This window comes from Electrona antarctica (genome assembly GCF_951216825.1).
Source record: "Electrona antarctica genome assembly, chromosome: 1".
Lineage (NCBI taxonomy): Eukaryota > Metazoa > Chordata > Actinopteri > Myctophiformes > Myctophidae > Electrona > Electrona antarctica.
Window position 1 is genome coordinate 15,111,868 of NC_136806.1, and position 20,423 is coordinate 15,132,290.

Sequence of the window (20,423 nt, forward strand, 5' to 3'; positions counted from 1 at the left end):
TGTTGCAGTTATACGATTAGTTCTGAACAACAGTATTGTTTGATGATGCCATACTAAAGAGACATATAGGAATGTGTTCAGAGATAAGATATCTACGCAATAGATAGTTGCACAAACACATATGCTTACTGAGAGTTAGAGTTGTACGTTAGAGCTGAGCATAGCTGCCTGGTTGAGTCAGAAAGGGCATTGAGAAGTGGTGGACTAGCAGTAAATGAAATTCGATAATACATGTTTATTGCTGCTGTAGCTACGTAGTATTGAGTCCACCGTCAACATTCAAATTAGTAGTAATGTGACTGTATCTGAGCTGGATATGACATAGCGAAGGAAATGTGATCCAGGTAGAGTAGGGTTTTTCAATGGTGTTGTAGTTTTTTCTTTCAGCTCCATAATAATGAGAAGAGTAGTGTTGGAATAACATGACGAATGATGAAGTGGATCTGATGACATGGCTAAGTATCGTTTGGGGATGATATGGAATATGTATTGATGAGAAGTTGTCAACTAAGTCAACTAACTAAGGTCAACTTAGATGCGGAGTCGGGTTGAATGAATGATAGTATGTATAGACTAGTTTATGAATGAATAGTTAATTTTGGTACTTACATTTCCGTGTTTAAAAGACAGTTGTGTTACATGATCGGGTTTAGCACCGGGAAGGTGAAGCCAAAGCTTATTATGCCTATCCATGTTGAGATAACACAAGGTAATAATGTGCCAGCTGATTGTTGTGGACAGGAGATAAGTACGATTGATTAATGCAGGTTAGGTTCCAGACCCGACTTAACCTACCCATAATATAATTGACGAAATAGACCAGGGGTTGCTGTGACTGCTCCTGCAGGCTGGGGGCTTAAATGCAGGCATGCCCACGGAGCGGGACCCGTGATTTATATAAGGTCAGTGGCCATCTCGAATGAATGCCCGGCTCCGGTTAGGTGTGGTTAATGACATATTACTCGCATTGGTTTTCTTTCTTTTTCAGAAATGAGTGGTTAGTCTGCTGTCCGCGACGTGTCCACGCTGATGTCCCTAAATGGGGAATCAAGTGCCGTTTGCACTCTGGACTCTGAATTCTGCAATCATGTGCTTCGGGAGCCTGTTTCTGAATGATGTTGCGTCACCTGTGCGGTGACAATTTCTGGTCTTTTGGAAGGCTGTGACGTGTGTAGCTGTTCTGTCAAATGGCCGATCTGCAAGCTCACGACATGTCTGGAGCTTGTGGATATAATGCACGTTGGTGCTTTGAGCTCTGTGAAAGAGCTACTTCCGGTTTGGATTGCTCTGTGCGGTGTTGACCACATGGCACCTGCAGTACACTATCAAGTGTGCAAGTGGACAGTTCTGAACGGACACTTTCTGGTGCTGAGATGTTTTTTTGGTCTGAGGGCTACAACGTTTTGCTGTATGTTTAATTTGGCTTTGCCTTGTTTTGTTTGTTGTTGTGAAACTATTGTAACACTGTGTATCGTAGGCCTTGTGTGCGGTCGCTCTATAGATGAGGGCCATGTAGGAATTTTCCCTGTTTGTCTAACCCATTGGGTTCCAGGTTTTTTTTGCCTACATCTGCGATGTACTGATAAGTGGTGTTTAGGGGTTTTTAAATGTTTAAAAGTGGGGTAATGTCGAAGAAATTTAGATACAAACATATAATAATACCCCTTTATTGCACTCTGATGTTATCTTATCTGTGACACCCCTGTGGTGCTGTTTGGTTACTTTGTTACTGTCCCAAATTCCTTAGGGCTATGTTGGGGGTTTGCCTCTTGTGGGAGTGAAGACTATAAAGGCTGTGACCCTATGTTTACTCTTTGAGTCAGACTGGGGATTCCATTGCATTTGAACTGGTCGTGTAAGTTCTTGACTCCTTACTCGAGTAAATCCTATACTTCCAAACTCTGAACTATTGTGTTGCCTCATTATTATGTCTTCCTGAGCATGTGTCCCACAGATTGCCTTAACAACCTTTCTAGTCAGTTGTTTCTGCTTTAGGGCGCGTTCGGAAATAGCGCACTGTGCAATGCAAACTAATAGGTGAGTGCGCATTTCAGAACGCACCCTGAATCAAGCAGAGTGCATCTCCACACATCTGTGATATAGATATAGATATATTTCGTCATGTGCGTGGTCCCTGGTATGGCTATTATGGTGGAAAATACTGTACTTAAGTACAATTTTGAGGTATTTTTTTTTTTACTTCACTTGAGTATTTCCAATTTCCAGTACTTCAGTCAGAATATCTTTCACATTCCATTGCGATTGACTATGACTGACACTGGCCTGGGGGAGGCACCTTTCTAGTCAGTTGTTTCTGCTTCAGGGCGCGTTCGGAAATAGCGCACTGAGCGCACTGTGCAATGCAAACTAATAGGTGAGTGCGCATTTCAGAACGCACCCTATATCTCTGAATCAAGCAGAGTGCATCTCCACACATCTGTGATATAGATATAGATATATTTCAACATTTTAATAATAGAATAATCATCAATAATACAAATCGTGTATGGGGGTCCCCCAGGACACCAAATATTTTCAGTGAAATTATAATAATACATGTATGGCGTGTTAAAACAAAGCATGTTTTTTCATTTTAGGTTTTGAGACGATGGAAACGATGGAGATTGCTGCTGTTAACGGCTCTTTCGGGGAAGACCCTGCGTCTTCTTGCGCGAACGTCTCCAGGCCTTCTACGATAGCGCCCTACACCATGTATCTGGTCATCTACAGCCTGGTGTTTGTACTCGGTGTGTTGGGCAACGGCGTCGTCATCTGGGCGACGGGCTTCAGGATGAAGAAAACCGTCAACACCGTCTGGTACCTCAACCTGGCCGTGGCCGACTTCCTGGGCACGGCGGTCATGCCCCTGGCCATCACGTACAAGGAACTGGGCGGCCACTGGCCTTTCGGCTGGTTCCTGTGCAAAGTGAGCGGCACCGTCTTCTACACGAACACGTACGCCAGCATCTACACGCTGACGGTCATCGGCGTGGACAGGTGCGCGTGCGTGGTGCGTCCTGTGTGGGCCCAGAACCACCGCAGCGTCAGAACAGCGTCCTGGGTGAGTCTGGGCGTGTGGGCGCTGGCCCTGGCTCTCAGCTCCCCTCACTACCTCTACAGAAACATGACCACTCCCCCCTACGATGAGAACCTGCGCTGGTGCTTTGACGACTTTGGACTCCCTGATGAGTATGTCGACTGTACGCCTGAAACGAAGCAGTTGAGGGCATTTCGATTCGGGGTCAAGATCGTCCCTCGCTTCATCGTGGGATTCGTGGTCCCTTTCACCGTCATCGTCTCCTGCTATTCCGTCATCATCTACCGGCTCAGGAATAATCGCTCACTGGCCAGCCAATTGGGTCGCCCATTCAGAATCATAGCGACCGTTATCGCCGTGTTTTTCCTGTGCTGGGCCCCCTTTCACGTCATAAATCTGATGAAGTTCGTGAACATGCAGGCGGCAGGGTACAGCGGGGCCACGTGTCGCGTGACCACCATCGGGATCCCCGTAAGCCTCTGCATGGCGCTCCTCAACAGCTGTCTGAACCCGCTGCTGTACGTGTTCATGGGTCGGGATTCCAAGGACGTGTTCTGCAGGTCCATCCTGAAGGTGCTGGAGAGAGCCTTCGCTGAGGAGCTGCCGCCTCAGACCAACACCCCCACAGAGCCAGGGAGCACCAGTCAGACCAACACCCCCACAGACCCAGGGAGCACCAGTCAGACCAACACCCCCACAGAGCCAGGGAGCACCAGTCAGACCAACACCCCCACAGACCCAGGGAGCACCAGTCAGACCAACACCCCCACAGACCCAGGGAGCACCAGTCAGACCAACACCCCCACAGACTCAGGGAGCACCAGTCAGACCAACACCCCCACAGAGCCAGGGAGCACCAGTCAGACCAACACCCCCACAGAGCCAGGGAGCACCAGTCAGACCAACACCCCCACAGAGCCAGGGAGCACCAGTCAGACCAACACCCCCACAGACTCAGGGAGCACCAGTCAGACCAACACCCCCACAGAGCCAGGGAGCACCAGTCAGACCAACACCCCCACAGAGCCAGGGAGCACCAGTCAGACCAACACCCCCACAGAGCCAGGGAGCACCAGTCAGACCAACACCCCCACAGACCCAGGGAGCACCAGTCAGACCAACACCCCCACAGACCCAGGGAGCACCAGTCAGACCAACACCCCCACAGACCCAGGGAGCACCAGTCAAGAGACTGAGGGCACACTACTACTAGATGGCTTCTCTTCTCAGTAGCCTCTGTTCTCCAAGATTTAAACGTGATGCTGAGATGTTATCCAAAATAATATGTTGAAGTCAGTGTTCATTTTGTTGACTAAGACTAAAAGACCAATTTCAGGTGACTAAAATAGGACTAAAAGAAATGGTGTTATTCAAAAGACTAATTAAGAATTTGCTGTCAAAATGAACACATGGTTGAAGGTTGAAGTTCTCTTTGACATGCATTCTCCCTGCGCTCCTTTCCTCTCCCTTTATGAATTAAAACATGATGGAGCATAATGCAAAAACATAATATTTCACCCACTTCTTTACACATGTAAACCAGTGATGTGACATTAAAGTTGATTCGTGATTCAGGTTGCAGAGTTTGTTACTTACACACAGTCATAAAACACATTTTAATTTAGACTGTGTCCGTTTGTTTTGGCCATTTGGATTAGTATTTAGCAGGAATATGATTACTATGATACTCACTGGACCACACTTTGAGACCCGTACTGGTGTAGCAGAGTGTTTCCAGTGAGCCAAAGTGCACACAAATATCACCCTGATGGACCAATGTTCGACCTGAGGACGATTCTACAAAATGTCTTCTAAATAACTAACAGTTTTCTGAAAAACCCATGTTTCTACTGTATGTCAGTGGTGCTCAAACCCCCAGAATTATCTGTAATTGGCCGCCGACCCCCATCTGAAAATATATTGTTCCAGGGACCCCCCCAGGAGCAAAGATTTGAGTTGAAAACGTTCGAGCTGAAAGAATATATATTCCAAATTTGTGCCACATTTTCACGATTTTCCAAAAATAGCAGATCTACAAGCCCGTAGGGGGTGCATACTTAGTTTAGACTAGTCATTGGTTAGACATGGGTTAAGGTTAGGTTTAGGTGTGCTGCCCCGTGGGAGGTTAGGTTTAGGGTGAGGGTTTGAGATAATCTGCTATTTTTCAATAGCTAAAGTATGTGTAAGTAGTAACAGAATGCTTCAAACACCAACAGGGGTTCCCGTCCAGAATGGGTTAAAACAAAATAAGTCAAATACCGGTAATTAGCATGAAGCGCGCATGGGAAACAATAATAATAATAATAATAATATCTGGGACTTATATAGTGCTTTTCATGACACTCAAAGACGCTTTACATGTGTTGGGGCCAGGAGGGGGGGGGGGGGGGGACAAGAAAAGGACAACTTTATTAGAAAAAACAATTAAAAGAGTAAAACCAATAAAACAGTGCATAAAACAAGTTTAAAAACACATCAGCTTGGAAATGCGATTCTGAACAGGTGGGTTTTCAGTGCAGATTTGAAGGAAGGAAGTGAGGGGGCATCTCGGATAAGTTTGGGGAGAGCATTCCAGAGGGTAGGGGCGGCCACAGAGAAGGCCCTGTCACCCCAGGTTTTGCGTTTTATTTCTTTTTAGGGACATCAAGGAGGCCGGGGTCGCTGGACCTGAGGGAGCGGGATGGGGCTTGAGGAGATCGGAGAGGTAGGGGGGAGCCAGGTTGTGAGGGGATTTGTAGGTGGTGAGGAGTCATTTGAAGTCGATGCGTTGTTTGACGGGGAGCCAGTGGAGGTCTTGAAGGACTGGTGTGATGTGGTCTCTGGATCGGGTGGAGGTGAGTATACGTGGGCGGCTGAGTTTTGAACATATTGGAGTTTATTGAGGGTTTTTGTGGTGATGCCGTAGAGGATGCTATTGCAGTAGTCCAGATGAAATTAAGGCGTGGATGAGGGTTTCAGCTGCTGAGGGTGTCAGGGAGGGGCAGGGAGAATACATGAAACACAGAATGCATGGAAGAATATCACAGAACGTGACAAATAAACAATGGATAAAAAGTCTTAGAAAGATCAGGGACTTGTTTTCATCAGTTTTGATTGATTGGTTGATTGAATACTTTATTAACATTAACATTTGTTAACAGTACAGGTCAAGAGTTATGCTAAAAATCACACTTGTGTACATAATTATGATATAATACAATACAATACAATACATACAATATACAATAGAGGGTATGCACGTGACATTATCATACCTGGAAGTTATGCTGGAACGCCTATAGGCTATTGAGTGGCAAAAAATACTTTCTGGCCTTGACAGCCCATACATACAAACAGAAAAGTCCCATCTGATTGCATTAAACAACGTTAAACGACACTAAACTCACTTTACCACTCGATTTGCCACTTGATTTGACAGTCACTTTATGCATGCACATACTGTAGTGCCACATACCCTCTATACATACAAATACAAACTCAGTAGCATCAACAGGTATATGTACAGGAGGGCTGGGGGCAGAGGATGCTACTATAGTAGCCTACCAAAGTGTTCAAAGGTGTTAAACTATAGCCTGGAATCCAGACTGATTGCTACATTCGCCATTTTTATGTATTTTATTTATTTTCTCACTAGCGAATCAGTCTGGAGCCAGGCTACCTAAACTAAGCCCAATTATATTTTAAGGTCAGCCATTATTTTAGTTTAGTTTTGACGTGGGGGAGGGAGTATAGATCTTAGATGTTTTTTGGTAAGGCATTGTTTTGGTGGCAGTATAGTAGAATGCATTTTTTCCTCATGTTTGAGCCAGATTTAGGGGGAACTAGGTCAGATGAGCTCCCTCTGGTATTATGCCCATGGGCATCACTCACTCTGGAGAAGTAGCTTGACAGGTATCTGGGCACTGAACCTCAGTTTTTAGACAAAATAGTCCATGATTTGTGTACAGATACGTAAATTAAATGCTAGAGGTCGGGTCAGCGTGAGGTGTGTCCAGAGCTCTGCGTAGGTTCTGCCAGAACAGTCCAGGGTGCTGTCCAGCATGGGACCAGCTCAGGTAGGTGTGTCTCTTCACCAGCCTCTTCATGTGATAGTAGGGAGACAACTGGTGGGCTGGAATGTCCTCCAGAAACACCAGGATCAACACGTCCTTCTGTTCATCAAACAGACGGTAGCTGCAGACAGGAGACCAGAGGACATTTACACTCAGTCAAGTTGTATGGACAGTTTTATTTATAATGACCAAGAGCCACAGGGCAGAGACTATATACTGTATACACACAGTATACACTTTGTATAATAACACACAGCCTCATTACAATATCTTCACTTCATAACACAAGCAATAGTACTCTAAAATGCAAATAAAGGGGTCTAAATGAATCAAAATCAATCCAATTAATCATTGGGCTATAACAACAGCATTACTGCCCCCACCTGGCCATCTGGATCTCTCTAGAGCACCATTCACTCTCCAGGTAATGATGGCTGATTACACAGATGGTCTTTCTGCTGCCATAGATGGCATCTGCAATGTTCTCTATGATGGGTTTACCTGGAAATAAAACATAAACACAACGGTTAAACCACATTTAAAACTATTTCACTTCTGGATAGATAGATAGATAGATAGATAGATAATAGACGGACGGACGGACAGAAATTAATAATGCCACTGTAGGCTAGACAACACAGGCAGAGAGGTGACCTCTCTGGTGACACAGACCTGCTTACAACTGTTAGTGACATAAAGAGACAGACACATTAATATAAATACAGTATTACTTAGAGACTCCACCATGGCCCGTAGCACTTGCCCTATAGCCTAGCCCCTTAGATAGCACATTATGTAGACTTAGATAGTATTTTAAACAGACTTATAGCTTGTTACGTAGACAGCTCTAGAATTGCACTTTATGTAGTCATAGCACTTTATAGTACACATGTATAATATATTATATAGTATAGTATGTATAGCTTACATAGATACTCCACTGTTACGTTCTTAGTTTACGCATGAGTCATGATAACTACTTTTTATATATGTGATGTATGCCATGCTTTTTGTTATTGCTTAATGTAAATCGCTCTGGATTAAGAGCGTCTGCTAAATGCCTAAATGCCTAAATTGTAAATTGTTTATACCTGGTGGGAAGTCTCTGTGGTGCAGACAGAGTTTCCAGCCCTGCTCGCCCTCCAGCATTGGAAGCATTTCTCTGTAAACCCAGAGCTCATCGTGAACGTTGTAGGAGATGAAGGCATCGTAGCGCTGAGGAGACCCCCTCTTTCTTTCCTTGGCATCATAAAGGAAGGCCAGGAAGAGGTAGTAGGCATAGAAAAGATGCAGCCTCAGGAAGTGGTAGGTGAAGGATGTGAGCAGAATTAGCACAATCACACAAGTAGAGGAAATGAAGCAGATGAAGCTAGTGTTCACCCAACATGAATGATAGTCAAAGTCCAGAAACCTGGTTCCCTTTTTAGCCAGAGGAAAACCACAAGTGTAGCTGTGAGCGTCAACTACCTGTGTTTGGTTGTTGTTCTGCATCCACTCCTGAAAGTCAGCATTAGAACAATCACAAGCTAAAGGGTTGTCGTTCATGTTAATAAACCTGAGAGCAGGGAGGAAACTGAACACAGAGACATTGATCAACGTCAACTGATTCTGTCTCAGGTCCAGCCAGGAGAGTCTAGTCAGATTGGCTTGTGCCAGGAAATCCAGGGACTTCAGATTACTGTGCCTAATGGAAAGAGTCTTCAGCTGTGGTAGGCCTACATATTTTAATGAGTGTGTGTCTGGTGGTTCACCATAGACATTCAAATGTTCCAAATTTTTCATACCTCTGTCCCATATTGTGTCCCATATTCTATCAAAGAATGGATCTAATGGATCAAATCGTATCCATAAGCTCTTCAGTAAGGTGGTATTATAGTTTTGCCATTGTAACTCATTGGGTGGTGAAGATGTAATTTTGATGGGTTCAGGTTTTAAATAAATAGTTAGATTAAATGTTTCAAGTTCATCTAGTCCTTCCAAGTAGTTTTTGTCCCATGCATCCCATTCCATGTCAATTAATTCTACGTCTAAGTGCTTGAGTGATTTCAGACTTGTGAATCGCCCATTGTTGGGGTGGTGGACATTAATGATTTTTAAATCCAACAATTCTAATTTGTGTAGGCCACTCTCAAATGTGTTGCCATATGTCTCAATTAAATTGCGTCTCAATGTTAGAACCTTTAACTCATTAAGATGTTGAAAAAAACACGGTTTGAGTTCATAGATGTGGTTGTTATCTAGAAGAAGGTGTGTGAGTCTGGTTAAATTTAAGAAGTCTGAGCATCTTAAATAATGAATATTATTGTAACTTAAGTCTAGGATTTGAAGCATGGAAAGATGCTTAACATCGTCTGGTACTTTGAAAAGGTTGTTGGAGGCGAGGTATAAGTGACTCAGTTGATTCATTTGTTTTATTGAATCCTTAGACAGTTCAGTCAGGTAAAGTCTATTACCTGATAGACCCAGGTTGGTTAGCTGAGTACAAGGTGACAGTGTTTTATTTAGGCTGTCATTGATGCCACCATCTAGCATGAATGTCCTCAGTGTGGGTATTTTGCAGATGATACTTAAGATATCTCTGTCTATCCAACTGCGGTACTCCAGTTCAAGATACTCCAGTGAATCAAGGCTCTGTAGCGCCTTTCTGATGTTAAAAGACCTATAACCAATCAAATACACCGTAGTTATATTCTTTAGAAAATACTTGTCTGGTATGTCCCACTCCCATCCAGATCGGGAACAACAGTGTGACAGGTCGATTGTCTTAAGATGTGGAAATACAGCTGTTGAGATGCTAAACATTTTTATCGACTCTGAAATTATTCTCAACTCCCTGAGCTCAGAGGACATGTTTAATGGCACATCTTTTGACTGAAAAGTCTCTAACTTTGTGATTGTGATGTTCAGCACCTGTAAGCGTGGTAGTTGTAAGATGGTAATGATATCTGCCATTTGAGTGCACTCTAGATTTAGTTCCTGCAAGCTGGTGAGTGACTGGAAGGCAGAAGGGCTGATGAAATGGATATCGTTAAAATACAAGCGTAGAATCAAGAGGTTAGACAGTCCCTGAAACATGTCGTCTGTCAATCTTGACAGTTCGTTATTGTGCATATTGAGCACTTTAAGTTGAAATAAAGGAACAAAAGCCCCGTCATCTACATGAGTTATGCTATTAAAACTAAGGTCCAAATATGTGAGATTTGACAGATGGCAAAAAAAATTCCTGTGTATCTTTTTTATGTCAGTCCACTGTAGGGTTAATGATATAATGTCTCTGGGAATGTCGTCTGGTACACTATCAACATCACAATAATCACAATCCACTGAAACACCAGCAGAGACATTGTCAGAGTAAAGAATAGTGCAGCCTTTCAGGAAGTAAGCCAGTGTGGGACTAAGATGAAGCGTGAACAACAGAAATAAGAAGGAGAAACAATGGCATCTTCCTGTCTGTAGCATCATGGCTGTCTTCAGGGTCAACTGTCAGGTACTGTTGGTGGAGTAACTCTGCTGTGGACACTGGTTGGTGACAACACTGTTCAGCATTGATGATCTAAAGAGGAGACAACAGTAAAACAGTTACAGTACACTACACATGTAACCTTTTATTGTCTCCCCCAAAACACATTTCTTGTACAGATTGTATCCATACATCACGCAAATCTGTATACATACACTATCTCTATAGTCATAATATGACTATAGAGATCAACACAGATCTGTTTTATTTTTTATATTCCATTCTGATTGGCTATGACTGACATCTAATGTTTGCACGACTGCCCGTTAAGAACAAAATGCCACAAATCATGAATGCAATATCTGATTGCGGTGAAACTGTGCACGCACATTATTCCCACTAGGCTGAGGAAGAAATGCCACTTGGCATTTTTCAAATGAGCCTCATGGTGGCGCTATAAGAGCAACAGTCACGTCTTTACGTAAACGTTTTTATGCACACTCCCTAGAGGCCAAGGAAAAACGTCTGCCCAGGATTTTTCATATGTGCCTTTTAATTTTTATAGTGCCGCCAGCTAGGAGGCCGATATGAAACACATTTTGTTTTACATTACTCCCTCAGATTTTATCTAAATGTCACGTAAATTGGTACACATGATCAGTCATGTGATCAAGACAGATCTGTGTGATTTTTTTTAATATTCAATCGTGGTAGGCTAAGATTGACATCTAAAGTTTGCAGGTGTGGCCTATAGTGCCTACATGTTATGAACAAAAAACACTTTGCATGCACATTAATTTCCACTACGTTGAGGGTCAGTTTAGTCTCAATGTTCGTCTGTCTGTCTGTCTGTCTCTGTGTCTTTCTTTGTAAAGGAGGCTACTGTCTGTAATTTGACATCTACAGCACTTTAAAGGGGAGGAGAAAAAAATAAATGTGAGCAGTGGCACTGTTGGCGTGCTGCTTTGCAATAGGCCTATTGGTTAATTGTTGATTTGTGCATTGAGGTTGCTATAAAAGTCACAAGAAAGTGGCACTGACATTCCTTGTCTTAATTTTGTTTCTTATTCTCTATATAGCAACAACTGCTACTGGAATATATTAACACTATATTAACATTAGCCAGAAATAAAATAAATGGCCTATGCATTAGCCTACATTATCCCTATTATATAAGATATCCACAGAGCCCTGTAAGAAAGATACATCAATAACACAGAAAAGTCACAGTGAACAGGATGAAGGAATTATAATCCTACCTGAACTCCTAAACGTCAGTGACAACCATCCAGTGTTTTACTCAGACAGGAATGAAGTCCATTTCACCTACAGCTCCACTGACACCTCAGAAATAACATGAGGTGACAACTAGTGAAAGAGGATCAAGCACCCTAAAAATGCAGAATTGCTCCAAAGAACAAAGGTGAGCCAAGTGCTTCTGAGAGTTCACAGGCTGACGAAAATGCAGAAATGCTTCACTTTAGTGGAACTTGGACAGAAACCAGTGTAAAGAGGTCAAGGTCAGACTCCACCTTAGCCCGTATGGCATAGTAGTGCTTGACATAATAGCCTCTTCATTGTACTGGTCCTTGACTCCCTACCAGTGTTGGAAAAGTGACTCAAAAACGGTAATAGGCTATATTACACAGTTACTTAACAAAAGAAAAGTAATATTACTACTTTACATATTACTCCCTGCCGAAAGTAACTATTAGGCCTACTTATTCTTTTCTTTGTTTCCCTAATTGTATCTTTTGTCCCCGAAAGTGTCACACTAACCATTTGTTCCAGACGGTTTAAGGCCTGCCATTCCGATAAATTAATTCACACGTAGAGACTAGTGCAAGTGTGCATCGTTTCCGTATCCAATCCAACTTTATTTATAAAGCACTTTATTTATAGCCTACATACTAGCATAACTGAAGAGAGCCCACACTTACGTGCGCTCAGCCCAGACCCCAGTAATGACAAGGCGCTAACCTTGACCGCTGGTTGAGGGCTTTAATTTACTTTACTCAACTTGACTTCCTCTGTGTCCATACCCCCATGCACTCAATTAATTACCATTGTTAACCAACCTGTCTTTGTGAATTAATTATGCGTAAGCTAAACTAACAGTTGTTTATTTTATAGACCACCACCTTTACAGAGTTTAACCAGTAGGCTTCATTATATCATGTATCCCACCAGAGCTCTCAGCATCACAGTTGCGAAGCACACACATCGGAGCCTCCACTCTCAAACTGCATGAAACGGTCCCGGACTCGGGCTTGATGGAGGTTATTGACACCTCTCGACCATTGAACCCCTCACTGGGGCCTGCCACGCAGCTTGCGTCAATTTCGGTCACGGTCAAATATCCCTTTTTCCCATTCAAGTGGCTAACAACTGTGCTCGTTGTATGTGCACCAACTCGTTTCTCCCACTCGGGGATGGAGAGTAATTCTACTCCGCTAGTAGGCCTACAAATGGCTAGTCATACTCAATTACTCACCAAGAGGTAATTCAGGAAAATGGCATAGGAGACACAAGATGTTCAGATTCGGGTAAAAAACATGAGAGGCAAAAAGTCTACTAAAAAAAACGGCTCAGAATAATAAAAGATGATTTAAGTAAATATATTTGCTGTCGCTCAATCTGCAGTCGTCTGGAAAGAGGCAGAGAACTTTTCCCCGCTTCTCTTTATACAGCTGTTTCCACCACCCCGGGCACTACGTGCCGTTGCTAAGTTACGCTCTCTTCCACTTCCTCCCGCACAGCCCACTTATTTCAATGTAGGCTATACGCTTATGCATTTTAGCAGAACGCTAATTTTCTGTAACCCAGTTTTTTCACCCAGTGCCAATTATCTAATGTAATCCTGGGCGCTACACTTCCTCTGCCAACCTGGGGGGGCAGCGGACTGACCTCATTCCTCCTTCTATGCATGCATATCCAAGCTGCTTCTTTTCACCTGACAGGGGGGAATTTCCCTGGCCGGACGTAGCGCGTGGAAGGAACACGTTATTCCGACCAGTTCCTTTCCCCAACATCAGGCGCCCCGGCTGGCCAGGGGAAGGTAGTTTTAGAGACCAGGATTACTGCGTGTTTTTGTGAGGGTACCTACCCTAGGGGACACGGGGAGAACATGCAAACTCCACACAGAAAGGCCCTTTCGCCAACCCCACCTCGGATATGGGCACTGATGACGCGGAGGAGGGAACACGCCCACAGCGTCCCCAGCGGGAATCGAACCCAGGACCTTCTAGCTGTGGAGAACTGAGCAGAACGCTCAGTTTAAACATGTTGCATACTAAAAACCATATAAGGGCATGCAAGCAGATAACATATCTTCGCTGGAACTGCTCTGAACGGATATGTGACCTTCATCAGCTATACATGTGAAACCATAAACATCCTGCCTCGCTAGATATATGCTTGCTACGTGCTTTCCTGCTTAGCGATAGTACACCCAACCACTTCTTCTCCGCTGCGGTGGAGCTGGATGAGGTTACGGATGGTGGGGGGTGTGCCCCCCCCCCCACTCCGACGAGCGCAATACCGATGCAGGTATTGCGCCTCAGCCACAGCCACCCTCCAGTGGGGGTGGCTGTGGTGGTGGAGCGGCTGGTCCATCCATGTAGGCCCACCCGTGTGCTGCTGGGGGGGAATAGCGCGGGGTGCTTTGGGACCCCCACCTCTTACTGTACCCCCCCCCCCCCCCCCCCCCCGACGAGGCCCTGGCTCTCTGTTCCACTTCTTCTTGTATGGCGAGATGTCACTTCTGGCGCTGGGGTCATAAGGGGGCTCTGACAATAACAAAGAAACTTATTATTATTATTATTTTATAAAATTCATTTTTTTCCTCTTTTGTAATGTCTGATGTCTGATAGTGTTGCTATTGTCTTTCTTGAGGTGATAATGGCTGGCTGTAAGCCATAGTTTAGAGGCAATTCACACATTAACCTAACTAGACCTGTACGTGCCCATCATCCACCGGCCTACAGTTTTGGGAACGATACAACTTGGGAACCTGTAATAATACCCGTTGTCATAGCACCCATTTTTACTGTCTGTCTGTGTCCCACATGGAGATCTCTGTATCTGTCTGTCTGCCTGTGTCTGAAGGGTGCTGCAAACTGACTGTGAAAAGCGGACTGGTTAAGTAATCAATTGGCAGGTGTGGGCCTGTGGGGTTGCCATGGCAATCAATTGCTAAGGCAGAGGCTGGAAATTGCACAGGTGAGGGGATTTAGGCTGATTAGCCCCACTGGCAGATCCTTACCAGAACCTTTTGTGGTGGTTCTGGAACTGCACTCCCTGCAGGGGTGTGGAACGCGTATGTCGAATTTGAAGTCGGTGGGGCGAACGGTTCTCGAGTTACGTGCATTACAACCGTACACACACGCACGCACGCAGAGTCGCAGACACACAGAGACCTGCCAATGAATACTATGGTGACATTTAGCCTGGCTAATAAGCCAGACTAATATCACACAACACTGTCGCGGTAGGCAATTTTGTTTTGCCAACGGCTGATTCGGTCTGGTTTATTAACCAGGCTAGGTGACATTCACACCAGAGAGCTTTGCTGTGATTAAAACGAATCCTGCTGCGCATTGTCAGAAAGTGCACTTCGTTTGGCAGGTGTGAAAGCTCATTCGAAATCTAATGCGTATCAAAGAACCGCATTCTACTCCGAGCAAAAACGAGGGTTTCGCTTCGCTTCCAATCGCACTAGATTACGATTCTGTGCAGGTGTGAATGCAATCCGCAGTAAATAAAGGAAATGAAGCAAACAATGTGGCAGGTGAGGAGCTGAACACAGTTGGAGACGGAGAAGGCATATTTTACGCAGCGCAAAGATGTCCCGTTACCGTGGATAGACGTGGTCGAATGAGCAGACTGAAGCCCTGATCGAAATGAGGATTGATTGATTGATTGATTGAAGAAATTATTAACAGTTTGCAGAATTACAGTACATTTCAAGCACAAACTCAATACAAAGGCTGTTAACTGTGAGTGGACGACCCAATTAAGCATTACACTTGTTTCCAACAGGGTCCACCATGTTCAAATCATCAAAACATTTAGAGACGTACAAATAGACACTTCTATAGACAGAACAGGAATTCATCAAAAAGGAGGTAAAAAGGGAAAAGAAATATATACAGTGAGGGGAAAAAGGGGGGGGCGGGGGGGGGATTCAGATTTTACGGGGGCCAGTTTCGAATTGCAGCCATCCGTAGGTGCCCTTTGAGAGCGGTTTTGAAGGAGTCAAGGGATTCGCATGTCTTAATGACAGTTGGTAGGGCGTTCCACATTTTGGTGGCATAGGAGCGAAAATAATTTAGTCCCTTGTTTGTGCCGAATCTGGGTTGTACATGGTTCGTTGCACTCCCTCTGGTGTTGTGGGTGTGGACTTCGTTAACATTAAGGAAGTATCTAGACAGGTACATGGGTATCTTGGTGGTGTATCGAATCTTGTGGACCAGACCCATTGCAAGTTGCTGTACTCTGTCGTCGACCCTAAGCCATTCCAGCCTGTCGAAGTGGGCAGGGGTGAGGTGGGTTCGGGGGGCTAGATCAAGTAGGAGCCTGACCAGTTTGTTTTGGGAAGTCTGGAGCCTGGTTTTAAGGGCCTTTGAGGTGCTGTGGTACCAGGAGGTGCATGCATAGTCAAAGAAACCCTGTACAAGGGCTCCTGTTAAGGTCTTCAAGGTGTTTTTGTTGACCAGTGAGGAGATCCTGTAGAGGAATCTTGTTCTATGGTTGACTTTTTTGATTACGTTGGTGGCCATTTTATCACCGGAAAGATTAGCCTCCAGGATGGAACCTAGGTAGGTAATTTCATCTTTACGTGTGATAACATTGTCACCCACTCTAACCAAGAAGCCATTTGCCTTGCTGAGATTACTAATAGAGCCAAAGAGAATGGATTCAGTTTTTCCCAGGTGTAAAGATAGTTTGTTATCAGCGAGCCAGGTGCAGATTCTACCGAGTTCAGAGCTGAGGGCATTTTCAACCTGCAGTTTGTCCCTGTCCGAGACCAGCAGTGCTGAGTCATCTGCGAACAGGAACAAGTTGCAGTCACAGGCTGAAGTCATGTCGTTTACATATATTAGGAACAGTAGAGGCCCTAGTATGCTTCCTTGTGGAACGCCACAGCTCACTGGGAGGGGGGGGGACAGTGTTCCGTTCACTTCCACCATCTGTTCTCTCCCCTCCAGGTAGGATTGCATCCAGCTCACTGATGTGCTATCGAAACCAATTGCTTTTAGCTTGTTAACCAGTATGGAGTGGTTCACGGTGTCAAAAGCCTTTTGGAGGTCCAGCATGACCATGCCGCAGTATTTGCCAGCGTCCACCTCTTGTTTGATGTGGTCGCTTAAATAGAGAAGGCATGTGTCAGTGGAGTGGGATGTTCTGAAGCCAGATTGGAACTCGTACAATAATTTGTTAGTGGCAAGATACTTTTCAACCTGTTCATAGACTATTTTTTCCATCACTTTCGAGATGGAACTAAGAATAGAAATAGGGCGGTAGTTGCCCTTACGAGTACATTAATCAATTGCTTAAGGAAACACATAAAAACACTGCAGTGTATTATAGCCTAGAGAATATTCTGTCTGTCTGTCTGTGCGTGCCGTAAACATGGAGTGCTGTCACTGTGTGGGGAGTAGGGACTTACATCTCGATAAACTTGTAAACATTTTGCGCTGCTGTCTGTTAACAGTGCGTGGCTGCGTGCGGAGAGAGAGAGAGAGAGAGAGAGAGGGGGGGGGGGGGGGTCCAGTCCCAGACGGCACGACACATGCACGTTATGAGTATAATTGTATCACCATAGATTCCACTGTGTAGGCTAGTTTATGAATGGAACACATTGATAAAGGTCCCCCCTGCTGCGTTTCCAATAGCTGCGGATGACAGTGTGAAGGCAAACCGCAGTAAATTAAATATGCAAGAAGTCCCAATTCTCCTCCCATTCGCATCGAGTCTACCGAAGTATTAGGTGAGAATGTGACCTAAGCACAGTTTGAATTAGTAGGCTATTCAAACTGGTGTCTACTGTCTACAACTACAATTCAAGGTAACATTCGTTCTTGCATTGAAGAGGAGACAACAACTCCAGATTTAACAACGCAATAACTGTATAAAAAATAATAACACTTGGCCCAAGTGTGCCCCCTCGAAATCTTCGACTGACCCCATGTCATTTCATCCTGGAGCCGGCCCTGCCTCCTTTATGATGATTTCCTGTTGACTATATAGAAGTGTATATTTGTATGTCTCTAAATGCTATGATGGATTGAAAATGGTGGATCCTATTGTAATTTGTAAACACGTGTAATGCTTTATGGTGTTGTCCACAGTTAACAGTTTTTGTATTGAGTTGTGCCTTGAAATGTACTGTAATTCTGCAAACTCTTAATCAATCAATCAATCAATCGATCGATCGATCAAAGTGGTGCCACTCATAGAGTTCACTGGTGACGTCACTCGGCCGGAACTAAAGACGTAGTGTGTGTTGCAACACGGGTGAAAGGAGGGACGGGCACGTTTCCGGTGTTCCGCTCTCTCTCGTCCGGGTCGTTAGCAGTTAGCACATTTCTACAGTACTTTATATGAAAGAACAGACTGTCTTTTCAACCTGAAGACACAAAGAGCACAAGTTGCACAACCCAGATAGAGCTTTGAGCAACCAGGGCTTCACTCAAAGTTCCTCTGGCAACGTGGGACGAGATTGAGAAGAAGACAGTGAGTGGTCGTTGCTGCTACCTGCACATCTGTGACCGCACACACAACCACCAAAACATAAAGATTTAAGTACTATATTGTAGTCCTTAAACCTTTATCTTTTGGTTATAAATCATTCTTTTGTTTTCCTTCTTCCCGGCTTTAGGATGTGTGTTTATTTTATACATTAAGAATATTGTGTAACGTGGAGTGAGGAGAAGAAACTAATTTAATTTGCACAAATCATTACTGTGATTGGGAATTATTTTTCTAAAATTCAAAACTGAGCTGAGCTGAGCTGTGGGAATTCCTCATTCTACTTTCCTTTTAAGATGGAACATTTGTTTCGTCCGTGCTAAACTACTTTTTACTATTTTGAAAAACATTTTTTAATTGTTAAAATAGCTAATCTACATCGACACGTTGTGCGCTTTTAGACTGGCCATTTTAAATATTAAAAAATGTTTTTCAATATAGTAAAAAAGGAAAAGTAGTTTGGGGATAAGGGGGTTAGGATGGACGAACCCTAGAGCCCTAAAGTAAAGTAGTTTGGGGATAAGGGGGTTAGGATGGACGAACCCTAGAGCCCTAAATGTTGTACTGTACCTGCGTGCTATTTACATGTTTGACTAATAAAGTATTCAATCAACCAATCAATGTGCATAACCATAATTTAAATATGCAATAAAAAGGAAATCTACACCAGATTTTTCACAGCTCTTCTGCAGAGTGGCAATATGCCAAAGCATCTAGAACAGGGTTTGTCAAGTGCAGTCATGAAACAGAGGTAACTCCAGCCATGAAAGCCAGAAATGCCTGGTTACAATTTGGTAGTAGTTGTAAACCATCATGGTGTCTCTGTAGGAGGTGAGAGGTCTAGAAATGTATCTGTGAGTCTGATCGGTGGGACTTGACAGATATTTAGACAGGAAACACGTAAAAATATTTTCTGCCTACTCTACTGACATCTACAGGTAAAAAACTAGCTATCAATATAAATAATTCTAAATGCTAAATAACAACTACAATCATGATAATAATAAACAAAACAGTTGAAATGGCTTCTACATATGTTAGAGAGTTGGGCTTAGGTATCGCCTTTACCTTCTGCGAATAGTATTAAAGTCCTTATTCACTTACTTCATTTCAGAGCAGTGTGTGGAGTCCAGACTGCAGGTGAAGATGAACTCTCCAGACTCAGCCAGGGACGTTTCTATTAAACAGGAACCTGATGGCATTTCTATTAAACAGGAACCTGATGACATTTCTATTAAACAGGAACCTGAAGACATTTCTATTAAACAGGAACCTGAAGACATTTCTATTAAACAGGAACCTGATGACATTTCTATTAAACAGGAACCTGATGACATTTCTATTAAACAGGAACCTGAAGACATTTCTATTAAACAGGAACCTGAAGACATTTCTATTAAACAGGAACCTGAAGACATTTCTATTAAACAGGAGGAACCTGAAGACCACCCACAACTCGGTATGTATTTTCACTATAGGATAATCTTGGTCAAAAATATCTATAATATCCGGATGTTATAGGACCACAATGGAAACAAGTCCCCAGGACTTTTTGCGTTATCCTGTTGGCTTAAACGTTTTACTGTACCTGCGTGCTATTTACATGTTTGACATAAAGTAACAGAAAAATACAATAGAGCACGCACACATCCACTAACTAAGCGCCGGGTGTGCCGGGCCGAGGCCAAAAGTATAAGAAGAAGATAAGGTCCGCACACTGAGGTAAGCTCCAAAGCTTAAAAAATATATTAAAGGTTCCTTTGGACATGACGTTTCGAGCCTCACGGCTCTTCATCAGTCTGATGAAGCTTACCTCAGTGTGCGGACCCTATCTTCTCCTTCTGATTAGTAAAGTAATCAATCAACCAACCCATCAATATGCACTAGACCTGTGCATAACCATCATAAAATATGCAATAAAGAATAAAAAGTGCACTACATTCTACACTGTTCTACAGAGTAGCATTAGGCCAAAGCATCTAGAACAGGGTTTGTCTGTCTCACAGCTCATGACCAATCCCATCTCACACAAATACGGCGAAAATAGCACGGAATTTCATACTGTACACGCCGGAGGCGTCGCTTTCACTAGTACGGAAGTGCTATTTCACCGTGTTTGGGA

General features: G+C 43.8%; 2 protein-coding genes across 2 annotated transcripts; one reads left to right on the forward strand and one right to left on the reverse strand.

Annotated features, from left to right (window-relative positions):
• Positions 1-2,645: 2,645 nt before the first annotated feature.
• LOC306915808 (fMet-Leu-Phe receptor-like) lies at positions 2,646-4,270 on the forward strand (the record flags this gene model as incomplete). Its single annotated transcript, XM_079493441.1, has 1 exon — positions 2,646-4,270. Exon 1 carries the CDS (start codon positions 2,711-2,713, stop codon positions 4,268-4,270), a length of 1,560 nt encoding a protein of 519 aa, XP_079349567.1. The 5' UTR covers positions 2,646-2,710.
• Positions 4,271-6,993: 2,723 nt separating this feature from the next.
• On the reverse strand, positions 6,994-14,164 carry LOC306915894 (toll-like receptor 13; the record flags this gene model as incomplete). Its single annotated transcript, XM_079493554.1, has 4 exons — positions 6,994-7,210; positions 7,473-7,590; positions 8,181-8,644; positions 14,091-14,164. 4 exons carry the CDS (start codon positions 14,162-14,164, stop codon positions 6,994-6,996), a joined length of 873 nt encoding a protein of 290 aa, XP_079349680.1.
• Positions 14,165-20,423: the final 6,259 nt, after the last annotated feature.